Here is a 19,870-nt window from a genome sequence, read left to right on the forward strand (position 1 = left end):
GGGAGGGGGGAGGAGTATTAGAAGCCACTGTGGAAGCAGGGCTGGCAGGATCACTAAGGCGTTACTGCTGGGGTGGGCTCCCTCGTGGCTTTAAGTACTCTACAACTGCTGCTGCACCTGACAGACCTGTTAGGTGTAGGAGGTGGGGGAAGTGTGTTGGAAGCCATCAGAGAAGCTGGGCCAGCAGCATCGCTAAGGTGATCCTGCTGGGGCTGCATCCCTGCTCCTACACCTGACAGACACCGGCCTGTCTGGTGTTGGGGGGGTTGTATTTAAAGGCAATGGGGAGGGTGGGCCAGCAGCAGGGCTAAGGCAATTCTTCTGAGAAAACCTCACCGGCAGCTGTAAGCATCCTGCCTCCTCTTCTGCACCTGACAGGCAGCTGCCTGTCCAGTGTGGGAGGGGGAGTATTAGAATCCACTGTGAAGGCAAGGCTGGCAGGATCACTAAGGCGTTACTGCTGGGGCGGGCTCCCTCGTGGCTTTAAGCACCCTGCAACCACTGCTGCACCTGACAGACAACCGCCTGTTAGGTAGAGCGGGAGAGCGAGTGGGATGGAAAGAGTCTAAAAGCATCGCTAAGGTGATCCTTCTGGGGCGGCGTCCCTGATGGATTAAAGTACCCTGGCCCTGCTCCTACACCTGACAGACACCGGCCTGTCTGGTGTTGGGGGGATTGTATTTAAAGGCATCAGGGAGGCTGGGCCAGCAGAAGGGCTAAGGCAATCCTGCTGAGCAAACCTCCCCGGCAGCTGTAAGCATTCCACCTCCTCTCCTACACCTGATAGGCAGCTCCCTGTCCAGTGTGGGAGGGGGAGGAGTATTAAAAACCACTGTGGAGGCGGGGCCAGCAGGTTAACTAAGGATTACTGCTGGGGCGGTCTCCCTCATGGCTTTAAGCACCCTGCAACCACTGCTGCACCTGAGAGACAACCACCTGTTAGGTGTAGGAGGTGGGGGGAGTGTGTTGGAAGCCATCAGAGAGGCTGGGCCAGCAGTTTTGCTTCACTGATCCTGCTGGGGCAGCATCCCTTATGGATTAAAGTACCCTGGTCCTGCTCCTACACCTGACAGACGCCCGTCCTCTGGTTTTGGGGGGATTATGTTTAAAGGAATCAGGGAGGCTGGGCCAGCAGCAGGGCTAAGGCAATATTGCTGAGCAAACCTCCCCGGCGGCTGTAAGCATCCCACCTCCTCTCCTACACCTGACAGGCAACTCCAGTGTAGGAGGGGGAGGGGGAGGAGTATTCTGTGGAGGTGGGGCTGGCAGGATCACTAAGTCATTACTGCTGGGTTAGGCTCCCTCATGGCTTTAAGCACCCTGCAACTGCTGCTGCACCTGACAGTCAACCGCCTGTTTGGTGTAGGAGGTGGGGTGGTGTTGGAAGCCATCAGAGAGACTGGGCCAGCAGAATCGCTAAGCTGAGGAGGAGGAGGCGGCAAGTCCATTCTCCACGCATGCACGAGAATGCAGTTTCATTTTGGGTAGGATTTAAGTATCCCCGTATATTTTTTAAACATGCCAGATTTTTCTGCACACCTAAGTAATGCCTCAAGTGTGCAGGAATTTCTGTTGAGCCATGTGTCCCCAGTTTGTGAAAATAAGTATCCGCATGCACTGGGGACCCTTGGCTAATAGTATATATAGACAAGTGGAGGCCCACAAGAAACTTTCGGGATGGTTATCCCATTCCTCACACCTTTGCTTCCTCCCCTCTCCCCCTACCTCTCTCACTCTCTTTCTCCCTTCTGGCCCCCGCCTTCCTTCCTTTCTCTCTCTCTCCTCCATGTATGTTACTTCCTCTCTCTTTCTGAACCGTCATCATTCTCTTTGTTTTTCTGCCTCCCCGCCTCATCATTCTTTCTCTCTCTTTCTGCCCCCGCACTCCATCATTCTCTCTTTCTGCCCACATCACTCTCCCAGCCTCTTGCCTGCTTCCTCTCCCCTCACAGCAGCAGTGGCAGCGTTCTGGAAATCACAACGGATCTCCCAGCTACAGAGATCAATTCACCTTAGGTCTGCCAGCTCCAAGTTGGGAAATCCATGAAGATTTGGGGGTGGAGCCTTGGGACAGTGAAGATTGGAGAGGCAAGCAGCCTCAGCAGGGTATAATACCATAGAGTCAATCCTCCAAAGCAGGTATTGTATCCAGGGGAACTCTGTCACCTGGACAATAGTTGTAATTCTGGGTGATCTCCAGCCCTCCCCTGGCAATGGTAGCTCTTGTGGAGGAAATGGCTGGTTTGGAGAGTGGAGTCTATGGCATTATACTGATCTGTAGTTCCTCCCCTCCTCAAATCCCACCCTCCCCAGGCTCCACCCCTCAAATGTCCAGGAATTTCCCAGCCTGGAGTTGGCAACACAGTTTCCTTCCCACCCAACAGCCAACCTACCTTTATCTGCCTCTCTGTCTTCAGCTGTCCATTTCCACACTCCTTCCCCACAGTCTCTATCTAGGAAAATTAGAGTCTCTCCACAGTGGGGACCAAAGCAGCTTACATTATTCTTGTCTCCTTTTTATTTGCACAACAACCCTGTGAGGTTAGATAGGTTGAAAGTATGTGACTGGTCCAAAATCACCCAGTCAGCTTTCACTGCAAGATGGGGATCTGAACCTGGGTCTTGCAGACCCTACTTTGAAGTTCTAACTGCTGCACCTCACTGGCTTTCATAGGGTGGCTGCTGATAAACAGTACTGGGACACTCACCACTACTATTCAGCCTTTCCCCACAGGAAAGGTTAGAGAAGTATTTTCAGAAATTCTGAAATATAGGAAAAATTGTCCCTGCTTTTTTCAGATTTTTTTTTTAAATGTCGAGAAAAGGCTGAAATAGATGTAAATATGTGCTTTCCTATCATACCTAATTTCACATTATCATACCTAATATCATATCTAACAACATTTCCCCATATGTTCCCCCACGGGCACTACGGTCGGGTGCGAAACATCTCCTGGCAATACTAGGCCCGAAGGAGGCCAGGCTGGCCATTACCAGGGCCAGGGCTTTTTCGGTGGCGGCTCCTACCTGGTGGAATGAGCTCCCGGAGGAGATCAGGGCCCTGCGGGACCTAATGCAGTTCCGCAGGGCCTGCAAGACGGAGCTCTTCCGCCAGGTGTTTGAGTAGGAGCCGCCACTACGGTACCATCATTACCTGCCCCTGGAACAAAGAACGCCGGCATTGTCCGGAACAGAGGACACTGAGCTAGTAGAGCAGCAGTAAGTTCGTCATCTTTGTGGAAGATAAATTGGAATATCTGGAGCACTTTATATACGTAATTTTGTAATGTTGTATAATGTTTTAAATGGTTTTAAAAATGTTTTTATGTGCGGACGTATGCCTGTCTGTGACCCGCCCTGAGCCCGCTTTTGTGGGGAGGGAGGGCTATAAAGCGAAATAATAAATAAATAAATGAATGAATGAACGAACAGTACCAAGCTGGTGATGCCCTTCTGATTTCTAGTGGAAGGCTTGTTTTGGTCTCTCTGCTGCCCCCTGCTGGCTGGCTGTGTTCTTGAAATATTACTCAGCTGCAATCAGCTTGGGCCGAGCTTGCCTTTTCCAAGGACACCTTTGAGGAGGAGACCAAAGAGCAATTAAAAAGGCAAATGGAAAAAATTATGGTGAGCATAAATAGTTAGGTGAACATTTCTTCCCAATTTCTTTCCCCCATTTCTGCTGTAGCATAATCCCAGCATTGCCTATAGAGTGTTTCTGACATCCTAGAAGTCATGTCTGGTAATTTCTAACATCATTGCATACAAATGTGAGGAGTGAGTAGAGATTTTGTGTCTTCCTTTATGTCTTCAGGATGGCTTCTTTCTGGCTAAATAAGCAAACTGGCTCCCCATGTGGTTGAGAATACCCAAAGCTCCCCCCCCCCCCTTTGCTGAAGAATTTTGTGCAACTGGTATGAGAATTTTTTCTGCATGGACCCCTGAAGCATTTCTGGCAGTTGCTTTCTGTAATGTGGATGTGAAAAGTTGAAAGTGACTAGAATGCACCACTAGTTTAAAGACAGTGAAATTCCAGGGCCATGCATGAAAACAATCATGTCCACAACAGTTCTCCCCAGCCCTTGAAATGGTCTCTAGGGCAGAGGAGCAGTGGCTTGCTTGCTTGCTCTCCTACCATAATTCAGAGCCAATTCTGCTTTTCATCCTAACCTGGTTTCAAATGTGGCTGATAGGAATCAAAATTAAATACAAATGAGAGTTTGCTGCAAAAAAGTTCCAGGTGGGTTGGTAGGGGGAGCTTTAGCTAAAGTGGAATGATGACCCCACCTCAGGCACCAATGGAAGCTGGGAGGGGATAAGGTGGTGTTCCAGCCTGAGATGAGTCTTCCATAATTTATTATTTATATAGGATCTTTGTTTGTTTTATTTAACATTTCTGGCCCACCTTATCTCTTCAGATTAACAGCAGCTTGGATATGCTGCCTTTCCATTAAAAATGCTTGTGGTAGCTCACAATAACAATAAAACATAGGTTCGGTCATAATTAGAATAGATAAATTCAAATGTTTAAGACAGCAAAACATTTAAAATACCAGTAAGGCCTTTTGAAAAAAGTTTTCCACTGCCATTAGGAGACTTGTAATAAGAGGGCCAGGTGTAGTTTGGGGGAGGTGAGTTTCAGAGACTGGGTTGCTGCTGCTCAGGCCCTCAGCTGGTCCCTGCCAAGCATAGCTCCCTAACTGCAGGTCCGGATCCAAGGCAAACAGTTCAACATCACAGTAATCCAAGTCTATGCCGCAACCACTGACGCAGAAGAGGCTGAAGTGGACTGGTTCTATGAAGACCTACAACACCTAGAACTAACACTAAAAAAATATGTCCTTACCATCATAGGGTACTGGAATGCTAAAGTAGGAAGTCAAAAGGTGACCAGAATAATGGACAAGTTTGGCCTTGGAGAACAAAATGAAGCCGGGCAAAGGCTAACAGAGTTTTGTCAAGAGAACACGCTGGTCATAGCAAAGACCCTCTTCCGACAACATAAGAGGCAACTCTACACATGGACATCACCAGATGGGCAACACCGAAATCAGATTGATTATATCAGTTGCAGTCAAAGATGGAGAAGCTTCATACCGTCAATAAAAACAAGACCTGGAGCTGACTGTGGCTCAGATCATGAGCTACTCATTGCAAAATTCAGGCTTAAACTGAAGAAAGTTGGGGAAACTACTAGGCCATTTAGGTTTGACTTAGATCACATACCTTATGAATATACAGTGGACCAGGGCTATTTTTGGGCAGGAACGCACAGGAATGGAGTTCCAGCTGGCTTCAGAGTTGGCCACACCCACTACAGCCAAAGCCTCTGTGCACGTGGCTACAAAGGGAAGGCCTGAAGAGCGACCCCCCCGGCGACTCTGAGACGGGCGGGCCAGGGGGACCCAGGAAGGATCGGGGAGGCATTTAAATTCCTCCCCATGCCTTCCATGGCCTGTCTAAGGGCCGGCTTGCCTGGGCTCCCTGCAGCCATGGGGCGCCCGGGCAAACCAAGGGAAGGTAGTTTAAACGGCCTTCCCTTAAAGGGGGGGCTTTCCCGGGAACTCCACAGCTGTGGGGCGCCTGGGCAAGCCAAGGGAAGGCACGCGGGTGTGGCCTAATATGCGAATGAGCTGCACTGTCAGGGTGTGGCCTAATATATCAGTTTCTGCTGTTGGGTGTGACCTGTTATGCTAATGAGTTCCTGCTGGGCTTTTTCTACAAAAAAAGCCCTGCAGTGGAGGTGAAGAATAGGTTTAAGGGACTAGATTTGATAGACAGAGTGCCTGAAGAACTATGGACGGAGGTTTGTGACATTGTACAGGAGGCAGCAATCAGCACCATCCCAAAGAAAAAGAAATGCAAGAAAGCAAAGTGGCTGTCTGATGAAGCTTTACAAATAGCTTAGGAAAGAAGGAAAGTGAAAGGCAAAGGTGAAAAGGAAAGATTTACCCAACTGAATGTAGATTTCCAGAGAACAGCAAGGAGAGATAAGGAGAACTTTCTGAATGAACAATGCAAAGTAATAGAGTGTCAGTGTCTTTAGGCAGGTCACACCACACAGGGCTTCAGAAGAAGATAACTGCTTTATTAGTGATTCCAGTACTAAAGAACATGTATACAGCTTGTGTCAGGAATGGCCATCAGTATAAGGGCCTCTGACTTATAGTGAAATCAAACATCCCCCCCAGTGAGCTGAAACCAATGATTATAGTTTGCATGCGCAGGCAAAAGCAAGCAACCGAAAAGCCGTTACTTTCCCAGCCGAGTAAATTGCAGCTGGAGACTACAAGGTCAAGCTGGAGATAGCGCACAGTAGCTGGCCAGGGAAGAACCGAGAAGGAGGAGGAGGGCACCCCTCCACATTCCAGATTCATGACAGGGCTACCTGACATCCTGCCCCTCCCAATGACCCCTCCCAGCTTTCTCCGGAAAGCGCCGGTGGAAGCGTTTAAGAAGGCAGGGGGCGGAGATATGCTCTTCCGCCACCCATTCTCTGTGTTGTGGCCCAAAATCCAACCATTCAATCAAATAAAAGAGTTTATTTCACTTCAGCGTAGAGTCCAAGATATCGGCAACTTCATGATGCGGTTCGCCTTGCATGAGCAGGGGAGGGGGGCAGGGTTGTTGAGGCCGCCACACGTTTGGATCCGGATCACGGTGGAGAAGGCTTAAATGGAAAACGGAATGCAAATGTCTCAGGATTTTAGGCAATTCAAGTTCCACAGCCACCTCATTGATCTTACGTTTAAACAGTCCCACGTATTTCCACCCCAATTTACAACTGGGTCGTAGTCCTTTAATGTTCTTGGTGGACACATAAACAGAATCCCCCAGCTGGACTTCCCAGCAGTCAGAACATTTTTTGTTCGCCTGAGCCTCATAGGCTTGTTTGGCAGCATCCAAAGTCTTGCATAACACTGGCCAAGCATCTTTAAGGCATTTGCACCATTCCCCCACTTCCCCCTCCAGGAGCGGAGCATCAGAAAGGAACGGGAGAGGCAGAGCCTCATAACCACAAACCGCCATGAAAGGAGACACCCCAGTGGATGAATGACAGGCATTATTATAGCAAAATTCAGCCAGGGGGAGGAGCCCCCCCAATCGTCCTGTGGGTGAAACACCTGAGGTATTGTTTGAGTGTCTGATTGACACATTCCATTTGCCCATCAGTTGCGGGGGGGGGGGTAAGCACTACGTAGCCCAAGTTCCACCCACAGCAGCTTCATTAGTTCCCCCCCAGAACATAGAAACAAATTGCGTTCCATGATCGGAGATTATCTTCCGCAGCAAAGTATGGAGGCGGAAGATATGTTGAAGGAATGCCTTAGCCAGGAGGCGGGCCGTCGGCAGCGACTTAAACGGGACAAAATGAGCCTGTTTCGAAAACAGGTCCACCACCACCCAAATCATGGTCTTCCTCTTGCTGGGTAAATCCATGATGAAGTCCATAGAGATGACTTCCCAGGACCTGCCAGGAGTGGGAAGAGGTTGCAATAGTCCTGGAGGCTTCCCCGGGCATGATTTGCACATAATGCAGGTCTGGCATGACTTAACAAACAGGGAAAGATCCTTCCGCATTCCCGGCCACCAGAATTGCCGTTGTAATAAATGCAACGATTTAACAAACCCCAAATGCCCCACCAGTTTCGTTCCATGGACTGTGGCCATTATCACACCCCTCAACACCAAAGGGATGAACAGTTTATGGCCATGATACCAACAGCCATTAGCCTGCTCCTCAACATTCCCTTCCTTCCCCAGTTTGGTGCGGTCAGTGTCAGAAAGGGCGGAGGTAAATTTTATTTCCCAACCAGAATCAGTCACAGGAGGGGTCTGGGCTTTCGCTTGGCCACGCATCAGCCCCGCCCCGCCCAATTGAGAAGGCGTGAACATGGAGTCGAGCACACCTTCCCTTTGGCTGTTGTGTTGTGGGAGGCGGGATCAGGCCAAAGGCCCATCCAGTCCAACACTCTGTGTCACACAGTGGCCAGAAATACCAGGTGCCATCAGGAGGTCCACCAGTGGGGCCAGGACATTAGAAGCCCTCCCACTGTTGACCCCCCCAAGCACCAAGAAGACAGAGCATCACTTGCCCCAGAACCCCTATCTATACTGTGGCTAATAGCCACTGATGGACCTCTGCTCCATATGCTTATCTAATTCCCTTTTGAAGCCGTTCATGCTTGTAGCCACCACCACTTCCTGTGGCAGTGAATTCCATGTGTTAATCACTCTTTGGGTGAAGAAGTACTTCCTTTTATCCGTTGCCACCCCACCACATCCCGAACTTTGGCCAGATCCATTTCCAAACCCCTGGGGGAAATGTGGTATCCCAGGAAGTCTATCTCAGAGCAATGAAACTCACACTAGGACAGTTTAGCAAACAGTTTGTGCTTGTGCAACGTGTGGAGAACCTCCCACACTAGCTTGATGTGGGAATGTTTATCAGGGGAATAAATCAGGATATCATCAGGGTAATCACTCCCTTAAACAGGTGCTTATGCAACTCTTCATTTATGAGGTTCATGAAGACCCCAGGGGCCCCTTGAAGTCCGAACGGCATCACCCGGTACTCGAACTGCCCCAACGGAGTGTTAAAAGCAGTCTTATCCTCATCCCCTGCCTTAATGCAGACTCGGAAGTAGGCATCCCTGAGGTTGAGTTTGGAAAAGATTTTCCTCTTAGCCACCTCGGCCAGGAGTGTGCAGGACTGTCTCTCTGACCTCGGGGTGTAAGCCCAGCCGGTACTGCTCGGCTAGCACTTCATCAGGCCAACCTCGAATCTTGGCAGCCTGGCGCTTGAACTCCTCCGTGCACACTCGAACCGACAATTTGCCTTGTTTGAAGGTGTGCAGGAATTCACCGGCATTCAGGTCTTCGTACTGAGCCCGGAGAGCCCACATAAAAGCATCCACGGACCGAAGCTCCGGCCCGTCGGTGTTATGCAGACCCACATACCAGTCCGCTGCCTCATCTTGCAACCGGGATGTGATATAGTCCACCCGGCGCTCTCATCGGGAAAGAGGTGACTCCAATTCACAACGAATTTCTGAGCAGTTTCCCAGGAGTCCCATTGAACGTCGCCTCCAGGGGCTCCGTAGGTCGATGCACTTCCCGGCTGGGTTGTGCAGGCACCACATTCCCTGGCGGGACCCGGGGAGGGTTCCTCGGGGGGGGAGGCAAGTTGGATGCGCAACGGTGCTGGAGCTTGGCACACCGGCTGTGCCGGCACTAGGTGCTGTACTTCCCTCTGCACTGCCCCCGCTACCATCTCCAGTAGTTTCTTGAGGGAATCCTCGACCATCTGCATCTTCTGGTCGAAACCCCGCTCAAGTAAGTCCAGGCGGGTATCTACGAATTCTCCGGGAGCCTCAGTGCTCCCTGTGGTTTCCTCCTCCTCCACTTCATAGTCCACCATTCGGGGAAGCCACTCATAATGGCTTTCCCTGCATGGCTCTGCAGGTGAAGGAAGAGTCCAGGTCTCATGTGTTTGGAAAACACAACAGTGGCCACAGGATTGGAAAAGGTCAGTTTACATTCCAATCCCAAAGAAGGGCAATGCCAAGGAATGTTCAAACTATCGCACAATTGCACTCATTTCACATGCTAGCAAGGTCATGCTCAAGACCCTACAAGCTAGGCTTCAGCAGTTCGTGGATAGAGAGCTGCCAGAAGTACAAGCTGGGTTTTGAAGAGGTAGAGGAACTAGAGATCAAATTGCCAACATTCACTGGATTATGGAGAAAGCAAGGGGAGTACCAGAAAAACATCTGCTTCATTGACTATACTAAAGCCTTTGATTGTGTGGATCACAATAAGCTGTAGCAAGTCCTTAAAGAGATGGGAGTACCAGACCACCTCACATATCTCCTGAGAAACCTGTATAAGGGTCAAGAAGCGACAGTTAGAACCGGATATGGAACTGATTGGTTTAGCATAGGAAAAGGAGTACAACAAGGATGTATATTGTCACCCTGCTTATTTAATTTATATGCAGAATACATCATGGGAAATGCTGGCCTGGAAGAATCACAAGCTAGAATTAAGATTGCTGGGGAAAACATCAACAACCTCAGATATGCAGACAATGCCACTCTAATGGCAGAAAGCGAAGAGGACCTAAAGAGTTTCTTGCTGAGGATGATAGAGGAGAGCGCAAAAGTTGGGTTGAAACTCAACATCAAAAAGACCAAGATCATGGCATCTGGCCCCATCACTCCTTGGCAAATAGAAGGGGAAGTCATGGAAGCAGTGACAGACTTCACGTTGCTGGGATCCAAGATCACTGCAGATGGTGACTGCAGCCATGAAATTAAAAGACGCCTGCTCCTTGGGAGGAAAGCTGTGGCAAACCTGGACAGCAGAATAAAAAGTAGAGACATCACCCTGCCAACAAAAGTCCGTATGGTCAAAGCAATGGTATTCCCAGTAGTAATGTATGGCTGTGAGAGCTGGACTATAAGGAAGGCTGAGCGCCAAAGAATAGATGCTTTTGAGTTATGGTGCTGGAGAAGACTCTTGAGAGTCCCTTGGATTGCAAGGAGATCAAATCAGTAAATCCTAAAAGAAATCAACTATGACTGTTCCCTGGAAGGCCAGATACTGAAGCTGAAGCTCAAATACTTTGGCCACCAAATGAGAAGGGAGCACTCACTGGAGAAGACCCTGATGCTGGGAATGATTGAAGGTAAAGGAAGAAGGCGACAGCAAAGGATGAGATGGTTAGACAGTGTTATTGATGCAACAAACATGAAATTGAGCAAACTCCAGAGTACAGTGGAAGAGAGGAGGACCTGGTGTGATGTGGTCCATGGGGTTGCAAAGAGTCAGACTTGACTGTGCGACTGAACAACAACAAAAAATTGCAAGTACCATGCCTGTCTGAATAATCTTGGAGTACAGGCAGGTATGTGTGGGTGGAGGCAGCTTTAGACCCAATTTATGTAGGGTTTTGAAGGTCAAAACCAACATGTTGTATTGACCCCAGAAGCAAACTGGGAGATATTATAGCTGGTGCAAAATAGACACATTATGCCCAGTGCAGCAAGGCGCAGTCGAGTTTCCCGCATTTGGGGAAATCGCAGGGGTCAGCACACCCACAGTGCAATGGATTAACATTCTGACAACCACACTCTGAATAACCTGACGTTTCTGAACTTTATTCAAAGCCATGAAGCATGTTACAGTTGTCCTACTTGGAAGTTTCCATTGTATATGTGGCTGTGGCCAGGCGTATCTTTTCCAGGAATGTCCACTGCTGGGGAACACCTTAACCCACTAATCACACACACATGTACACTAGTCACCTCTTTCATGTGTGTATCAAGGGTCAGTCAGGAATTTGGGAGCACTTTCAAATTGCAATCTTGCTTTTTCAAGGGGAATGCATCGCAATCCATATTTATCTGTAATCAACAGCACTGCTGTAATCTTGTTGCTTTTCTTGAATTAAATTTGTATAACCTCCTCAAGTTCTTCACTGCCTTCAGATGCTGGTTAAGCAAGTCTACTGCCTCCTTAGAATTAGATGGAAAGGAGAGATTAAACTGAGTACAATCTGTATACTAATTTATTTATTTATTTATTTTATTCAATTTATACCCCGCCCTCCCCGCAATGCGGGCTCAGGGCGGCTTACATAGTGGCAAACGCCAATATAAAACATGTATAAAACCATTTAAAAACACAACAATACAAAAACATTTTTAACAAGTTATTGATTAAAGTGCTCTAGATGTTCGACATACTAATGACAGCTCACTCCATCTCTTTGGATGATCTCTTGCAACAATATCAGGTAGATGTTAAACAGCATGAGATACATAATGGAACCTTTGCAGAACCCCATAGGCCAACGCCTAAAGGTCAGAACAGAGGTTCCCAGCAGAGTTATCTGGAACCTGCCCTCCAGAAAGGACTGAAGCCAATCCAGCACACCATCAGTACCACCATAGCCCATTTCTTCCAGGCATTCCCAAGTGATGCCATGGTTGATTATATCAAAAGTAGCTGAGAGGTCCAAAAGATCCAACAGGGACTTACTCCTGCTGTCAGTAGAGTGGTGTAGATTATCCACCAGGGCAACCAAGGCAGTTTCTCTGTCAAACCCAAGACAAAAGCCAGATTGAAAAGGATCTACATAATCAGCTTTATCCAGAAATTTCTGGAATTGATAAGCCACTGCCTTCTCCACTATCTTACTTAAGAATGGCAGGTTAGACTGAGGCGTGTAATAAGAACCCTACCCTGCAGCCCCCTATAATAAGCTGAAATCAGCTTCAGGAGGAGGGGTTTTTTGCAGTGAAGGGATAAGTGTCTGGAGTTTCTTATGACTTATGACATGACTTACCATCAGCATTTTCTGCCCCAACGATCTCACTATCTGAATTCCACCAGGGTGTGGGGGAAAGGCCAGAATAACAGGCAACAAAGCGATGGTTCTGAGCAAATGCAGCTTTGTGGACTTAAGCGGGCTAAAGGATAGGGCCTAGAGCTCTTTGCCATCTATGAGGCAGCACATAGAGTGTTGCTCTGAGCACTTTGTCCTGCTGTCCTCCTTCCTAGCAGCCCTCAGTGTAGTAAATGGCACCAGGACAGGATTCTGACTGAGCTTGTTTTGTAACCTGCTTTGCTAGTTTCAGCTGCTTTTCTGATATGGTATCGCTTGGAAATTCCTGCTTTTGGGAGTGTGTGAATGTGTGTGCTAAGAATGGCCTGGGGGGCATAGTTCAGGAAAGCCAAGGTGGGATACCTTTTCTTGTCCTTTGGGCCAACTTTGTATCATGTGTTAGATCATGCCTCTTCTTCCCCCTTCAATGAAAAGTGGAGCCACCATTGAGCCAGTGGTGGCTTTTACATCTGCACTGAGAATCGTGGGGATGGTGCTCAGTCCCTCAGATTGAAAAAGAGAGGTCTGCCATAAAGCACCTATTCCTGTAGTCTGTTAGCCCATACCTAGTCCCAGGGCCTATGCCCTTGAGAAGCATTGGTAGTGACTTCAACTGCACAATGCTGCTGTCTTGCCTTCTGGTGGGTTAGCAAGATCATAGTGGATGTTAACGAGCTTGAAATAGGTTCTGGTCTGGTGGGATTCCTTCCCACAAGATCCTGTCTGGCGCCAGCACTTTTAACTATCTGGAGTCAAAATACAATCCTAGGTCTAGCAGACAAGTGCTTATAAAATAAAAAATATTAATAATAAAAAGAAAATATCTGTAATGTTTACATATTGTAATTCTCCTCTGTGTTTTAAGTATTTATAGGTAGCTTTTGCCCCCCAAAGAAGATGTCCGGTGTGGTGTGGTATGCTGGAGTTATTGGGATCTAGGAGACCCGAGTTCAAATCCTTCCTGTACCATGAAGCTTGCAAGAGCCAGTTTGGTGTAGTGGTTAGGAGAACCGGGTTTGATTCCCCACTTCTCCACATGCAGCTGCTGGTGTGACCTTGGGTCAGTTGCAAGTTATTTCAGAGCTGTTCTCTCATAAGCAGTTCTTGAAAGAACTCTCTCCGCCCCACCTACCTCACAGAGTGTCGTAGGGAAGGGATGGGAAAGGAGATTGTAAGCCGCTCTGAGACTCCTTTGGGTAGTGAAGAGCAGGGTTTAAAACCAATCTCCTCCTCCTCTTCTTCTTTTCTTGTTGGGTGGCCTTGGGCCAAAATAACTCTCTGTAAGGTTAGCCTACGTCGCAAAGTTGTGAGTAAAAGTCAAAAGGGAACCATGTATCCCATCATCCTATTTGGAGGAAATGTGGGATAGAAATGAACTGGATTGCTAGAATCTGCACAGAAGTGCTATTACTACCTGGTGATATGAGAGGTACCATCCTTTTGGGGAAAAGGCTTAGTCAAGAGCACTCGCTTTTTTCCTGGGTGTTTCAGAGTGTAAAATAAACTACTGTGGTCTTAATCTAGCACTAGAGTTAACTAGCACCCAGATCTTCAGCCCAGAGGAGTATGTGACTGATTTCCCACAAGCAGCTGCACCGCCCTCGCTCTTCCCTTCCCCCGATTATATTCCTCAATTTTCCACTACTTGCTGCGCTGCCGCATTTTGACCCATAGCATCCCCCGATTTTCTCTGTATCTTCTCAATCTCGACAAACAAGGATCTAGAAGACGAGGGGGGAATCGGGGGATGCTGCCGGTGGGCACCAAGTAGTGGGAAATTGATGAATACAATCTGGGAAAGGGAAGAGCAGGGCGGTTTATGGGAAATAGTGTCAGATCTTTGCCTTGAGAAGCTGAAATGATGATTTGGCTTAGTGCAAAGGAAGATGCTTCTTCAAGGCTAAATCAGAATTAATACCCAAAAAATAATTTCCAAAGCAAGCCAGAAGTAGTTTAATGCTACTGCAGCTGCCTTGTTGCTTTCTCATTTTTGTATTTGTAACAATTGCTCGCTGCTGAGAGCATTGCTGCCTTTCCTGAAAGCTGGCTGTCCTCTCTCTTCCCCTTGCCAGCTGAAGGACTCTGGACTTATTCATTCTCTTAGCTATGCCTTCTGTGCAGCCCCCCCCCGTCCCGTAAACTGAGCAGAGGAGGCCCCATTGGTCGGCTCAGCAAATATTTGCCATCCAATCGCAAGCGGCCCCCCCCCCCAATCAATCACCAGCCCAGCCTTTCATGAGGGATAGGGCTGGGGTGTGGAATGTTTTGGCTTAGCAGTAGGGAAGAGGAGAGGCGGCCGTTTCGGCCCGCGCATAATCTGAACCAGGCGCTGGTAGCTGCGCTGGGCCAGCGGATCGTTCTGTCGGGCAGACCGCGATTGCCTGGCTTTTCTGCACGCCACCCCCAGGAAGCAGCAGCTACTGCTGCTTCTTAGTTGATATGGGGCTTCGGGCTGAGCTGCTCCCTTGAAGGCTGCGTGGCAGGGACAAAGCCAGAGGCCACCTTTATGGAAGGTAACCTGGAGGCTGGGGTCGGTGGGAGGCAGGCGACGGTTGCTGGAGGCGGTGCCTACGCTAGTCGAAGCGGATGGATGCGGAGGCGGGAGCCTGCATTGGCCACGCAGCAGGGGCGCAAGATCCGACCCAACTGTCGCCTGTGGGTCTTTTTCCCTGGGAAGAGGGCAGGCTTGAGGTCCGGTTGAGAGGGCCTGGCCAACAGAGGGGAGCAGGCGCCCATTGGGGCTTTACCCCATCCTGGCGGAACGTGCGCAGCAGCCTTTCCGCGCGGGTGGACTGGCAGGCGCGGTGGTGTCCCAGGGCAAGCGGACCCCTCCCTGAGCCCGAGAGTGAGGTGACGCTGCACGGTCCCCCCCCCCCCCCCGCAAGTTGTGACCTTAGGGCTTGAACTTTGGTGTCACATGATCAGCTTGTAAACTGACCTGTGAGGGAGGATGATTGCTGTGTCCGCCGCCCTGAGAGGGAGCGGAGGGCTGGGAGGGCTCCCGGCCGGCGACCGCTTCTCCAGCTCTGGATCCCCGCTTTCTTCATGGCTGCTCTTGAGCCCCTCGGCGTAGGCGGTGAAGCATGAAATGGAGACATGGGAAGGTAAAGACATAGCGAGGCAAAAGGGTGCAAGGCAGCCGAGGTTGTGTCAGAGGGTGGGATTTTAAAAGGACTCAATGGGCCCAGCCCCCCTTCTCGGCATCTTTGGCAAGGCTGTGTAGAGTAGGATTTTCTTGGTGTAAACACTACTGTACCTGTCTTCTATAACTGCCTCACTATGCAGAGAAGTCCCCCTCCCCTTCACATTCTAGATGGTATCTGGACTACGTGGACTCCTAAGAATACAAACCTCTCCTCTGTAAACTGCTTTATAGCCTAGGCTCGCAGCCCCCACACCAATTGTCCTGCCTTCCCTTCTCGGTTAAGGACCCTGAATCAGAGGAGGAGGCATTAATTGCTTTTGTTTGTGCCTGGCCCTAGTGGGGCTTCCGGCTGCCTAGCAGTTGGTTTTTTTTTAATGGTCCCTCTTTTTTCCTGATTTTTCTTTCTTGTGAACTGCTTCACTTCCTTCACTGGGGAGTGAGCCCGATTTATGCTTCACATTCAAGTTTGATTAAAATAAGAAATTTAAGTGTGTCCAAGTAGGGGGTTAACCAGTTTTTCTAAAGCCCAGAACAAAACTACAGGCAAAGCTAAAATGCCAGCTAGAGCCTTCTTAGTTCTGGGGGATATGTTAATTGATGGATGTAAGGGGCTTAACAGCCATAAAGGAAAAAAGGCATGTGGGGATGAGGCTTGCTTTATCTGTTCAGTGTCAGAGCTTCTGAGGAGTATTTCTCCAGCGAGATACTCATAGTTCAAGGTATTTCCCTGCTTTTTAGTAATTCTAAAAAGTTATTCCAGTTTTCTGGATTCTAGTGACTTTTCAAGCTATATTTTTCTTCTGTGTACAGATGCTTACATGAGCATGTTTTTGTAGGCTAGTGAATGATCTGAGAGCCAGATAATTCACTGAGAATATTTGATGCTGGGCCATGGTCATGGAATGATGCCTCTTAAAAGTTCTTGAGAACTTCTTGCAATCAAGGTCTCATCGTACATTGCTCCTTATTTCTAAATTCTGAACAACTCTAATTGCAACACATTGAATGCCAATTGGTGATTTTCTGTCTGTGTTATTCTACATGTGAGCAAAACCTTTCTCCCAGCTGGGTTTTTGTTTTAGTCCACACAGGGTTAATTCTTTGCAGGCTTCCCCTGGCGTGGGCTGGTCTTGGAGCAGGGCAGTCTGGCTTTTCAGCCTTGTCACTCACCAGGAGGAAGCCTTCTGTTTTAAGCTCTCCTCCTCCTCCTCTTCCAAGATGGGGGTTGGGGCCCAGATCAATGAGAAGCAGGAGCTGCAGCTATTGTGAATAGTTCTCCAAGAGCAGGGAGGAAAGCCCTGGGAGGATTCATTTGGAGCTGGGATTCTCTCCTAAGTAAATTCCAGCAGAGGCAATCGCTACGTGAGACTTTGTGGCACCTCCAATGGTAGTAGGAGCTTTCTGAGGCAATGGCTGCCTTATGTAGGATGCTCTAGTGGAAAAAAACCAGAAACTTTGGGCAGGGGAGAGGGGCTGAAGAAAGCATATATTTTATTTCTAACAGGCCAGTAGCAGACTTAAACATTTGCTTTCATATACTCTCATTTGTGCTGGTGTTGAGACTGCTTTGTAGCCATAGTTCATATAAATGGTTTATGCACAAAAACTATTTTACACCAAAGTAGCATTGAGAGGCTTGTTTCAATTCACACAAATCTTCAGCTTTCTGAAGATCTCTAAGACTGTTCAAAATCAGAAGTTCTGTGGTCCTTTCAGACATGAAGTCAAATCTCTCACAGATGCACCAGAATATAAATTAAATTATGGGGTGGATGATTGTGTCTGCTGCACAGTGTCTATATCACTGAAGTGCAGTAATGAGCTCTTTGCATCCGAAGCTAAGGGAAGTTTTTGGAGCAGCTTGTAATGCTTTACCTATACACTTAAAGAGCCTTGGTAAAACTGTTTGCTTCTGTCTTTTTTATTATTTCAGTTAAGATACCAGAAATACTATTTTATGTGCTAGCCAAGTTATACATAATAGTTAGCATCCGTCATGTTTTAGAACTAAACTCTAGAGTTCTCAAGAAAGCATTGCATATACTTCAGTTAAAATCAAAGGAAGATACTCCATTTTTGCTTCTTCAACCCAAGAGCCTTTGGGGTATCATGAAATGTGATTTGCACCTAGTGCTGTATAATCTAATTAATTCTGCATACCCTCCTGGTCTCCATTTTAAGAAAGCTTGCAGTCAGCCTAACTTTTGGCTTCTGTCAACATCCCCTTAAATGTTCTTTTCTCTCTTCCTACCACATTGTGTACGGAATATGGTGCCTGATTAAGAGCTCTGGGGCACTTGAAAGTTCATCCTCATTGTTTTGTGGATATTTTGGTTGGTGCTAATTAAAGGGTAACATATTCCTTCCTTTGGCATTCCCCCGCACCCCCATGAATACATCTTAATGTTTATCAGAATAGTGTGTATTGTGTCCCCACATGTAATTCCCTGCATTTGTTTTTGCTCATCTAACAAAACCTGCCAGGAGAATTGAGTCTGCCTTGATCTAAAGTGTCACAATACTCTTAGATGCCCTAAAATGAGCATGGGGTAGTGTCACATGATTATGGAGCAATCCTAAAATGAGACTTACTCCCAGGAAAGTGTTCTCAGGATTGCAATGTTAGTGAAGCAACGCAGCCTCAAGCCCTAACAACCAAGAAGTTGGTCTCAAACCATTGGTGTTTACTAAGCTGTCTCTCCTCATTGCTGGCAGCTGATTGCAAGATGTGAATATAAAAATGTGCACTGAAAAATGGGAGAGTTTTTTTTTAAGCTGAAGTCCAGCTCTGTTTTCCTGAAGTGAATTTTTTTTTGCATTGTGTGTGTGAAATCCAACTGTCTTGAACCTAGGGAAGCCAGGCATAACCAAATGAAATCTTATCTTGAGTTGAAAACAGGAAGTAAAATTAATGCTCACGGTGGGGAAGGGAGTATGAAGTGTCTGTTTTCCTTGCTCAGGACAGCCATGGTCTCAGAGTGTAACAGATGATGGTGGGTGGCAGTTTTCTGAGACTACTAGGAAGCCTTGTCCCGGGTTGAACTGTGTTTGATGCTGGGAGCAAACCTTCTGAAAGGGCAGTGTGCAGTAGGCAGGGCTTTTCATTTCTTCAGCCATCACTGGACAAAGCAGAAAGGAGGCATGCGCTCAGCACAGATTTGAAAACACACACACACACACATCCCGTGCCATTTGTGGGGATCCTGGTGGCTGTCTTGCCCTGTCCATGGCATGAGGCTTATCAACAGGTACTCAGGCAAAAGCTTTTGTGGCCTGGCCTGTGATGCTTTCACTTCATAAAAAGCACAGCATAATTTAAAACTAGATTACTTCACATCTTCATGAGGCCATTTGTGTATTTTTCTGATTTTAGTATCTGCAGAAGCTTACGCGTAAATGGGCGTGGGTAGCTGAGAGAGGTTGGGTGCTGTTTCATTATCACTTTGATTTAGAAAAAATCATCATCTTGGTTTGTCTTATGAAAGTAAATAATGTTGTGAAGAGGTATGATGAACAAGAGTATGGAGCTTCCACGTGCCTGCCCAAAAGCTGGATAACACCCCCCCCACACACTGCCTGCTCTCCAGCAATTCAGGGTTCTGCATGCAGAACTGGATACTATATAAGAATACTGCTCAAAGATAGAGTGACCTGAAAACAAAGAACTCTCTAATACACATTACCAGGGTGAGGGGTTTGAGGATGTAGTAGAGGAACAGCTGTAAAGAAACCTTTCAAGGTTCAAGATGAGACTGCAGTTTTTGTCCCAGCAGCAACAGTTGATTAATCCCCCTCCCCCACATCTTACAATAGCTTGGGGAAAACAAAGACTGGGTGTCCTCTCGAAAGATTTCATTTGGGCAGATTTCATTTGGGCAGCGTACTGCTTTTAAGCAGATAGCAAGGTTACTATCCAGTTCCCCTTTACACCAGTGATCTCCATGAAACATATCACGTTCTACTTAACTTTCTTGGTGATGTTACTTTTACAGTGTGAAGTGCATTGCCAGGTAAAGCAAGCAGAGCTTAGCTGGCATTTAATGCAGAAGTTGTAGCATTTTTGGCATGTTCTGGAGTGTACACAGATTTCAGGGTTAAGTAACACTGATGCATTCTGATTTTGCAGTAGATGAAAATCTGGAGGAAATGGAAAGGTCATGGCTACTTCTGCCATGTCCATTTTTGCTGTCCCTGATGAAAGGAGTGCACATAAATGAGGGTGAAAATCACAAAGGTCAGGAGTTACAAACCCCTCTGCCTCGTGGATTGCCCAGGGGCCATTTGGAGTAGAGTTTTGCCACAGCCAGAAGGTTGCTGCTATGGTTTGCTAGGATTGT

General features: G+C 47.8%; 1 protein-coding gene across 1 annotated transcript in view; it reads left to right on the forward strand.

Moving 5' to 3' along the window:
- Nucleotides 1-15,468: 15,468 nt before the first annotated feature.
- The window catches only part of NR6A1 (nuclear receptor subfamily 6 group A member 1), a 33,974-nt gene continuing 29,572 nt past the window's right edge, over nt 15,469-19,870 (forward strand). The window contains exon 1 of the mRNA XM_015423023.1: nt 15,469-15,492. Within this exon, the coding sequence (XP_015278509.1) occupies nt 15,477-15,492 (16 nt within the window). The 5' untranslated portion in view covers nt 15,469-15,476. The remainder of the gene's footprint in view (nt 15,493-19,870) is intronic.

Source organism: Gekko japonicus, unplaced genomic scaffold, assembly GCF_001447785.1.
Source record: "Gekko japonicus isolate JY-2015 unplaced genomic scaffold, Gekko_japonicus_V1.1 scaffold208, whole genome shotgun sequence".
In the NCBI taxonomy this organism is placed as follows: domain Eukaryota; kingdom Metazoa; phylum Chordata; class Lepidosauria; order Squamata; family Gekkonidae; genus Gekko; species Gekko japonicus.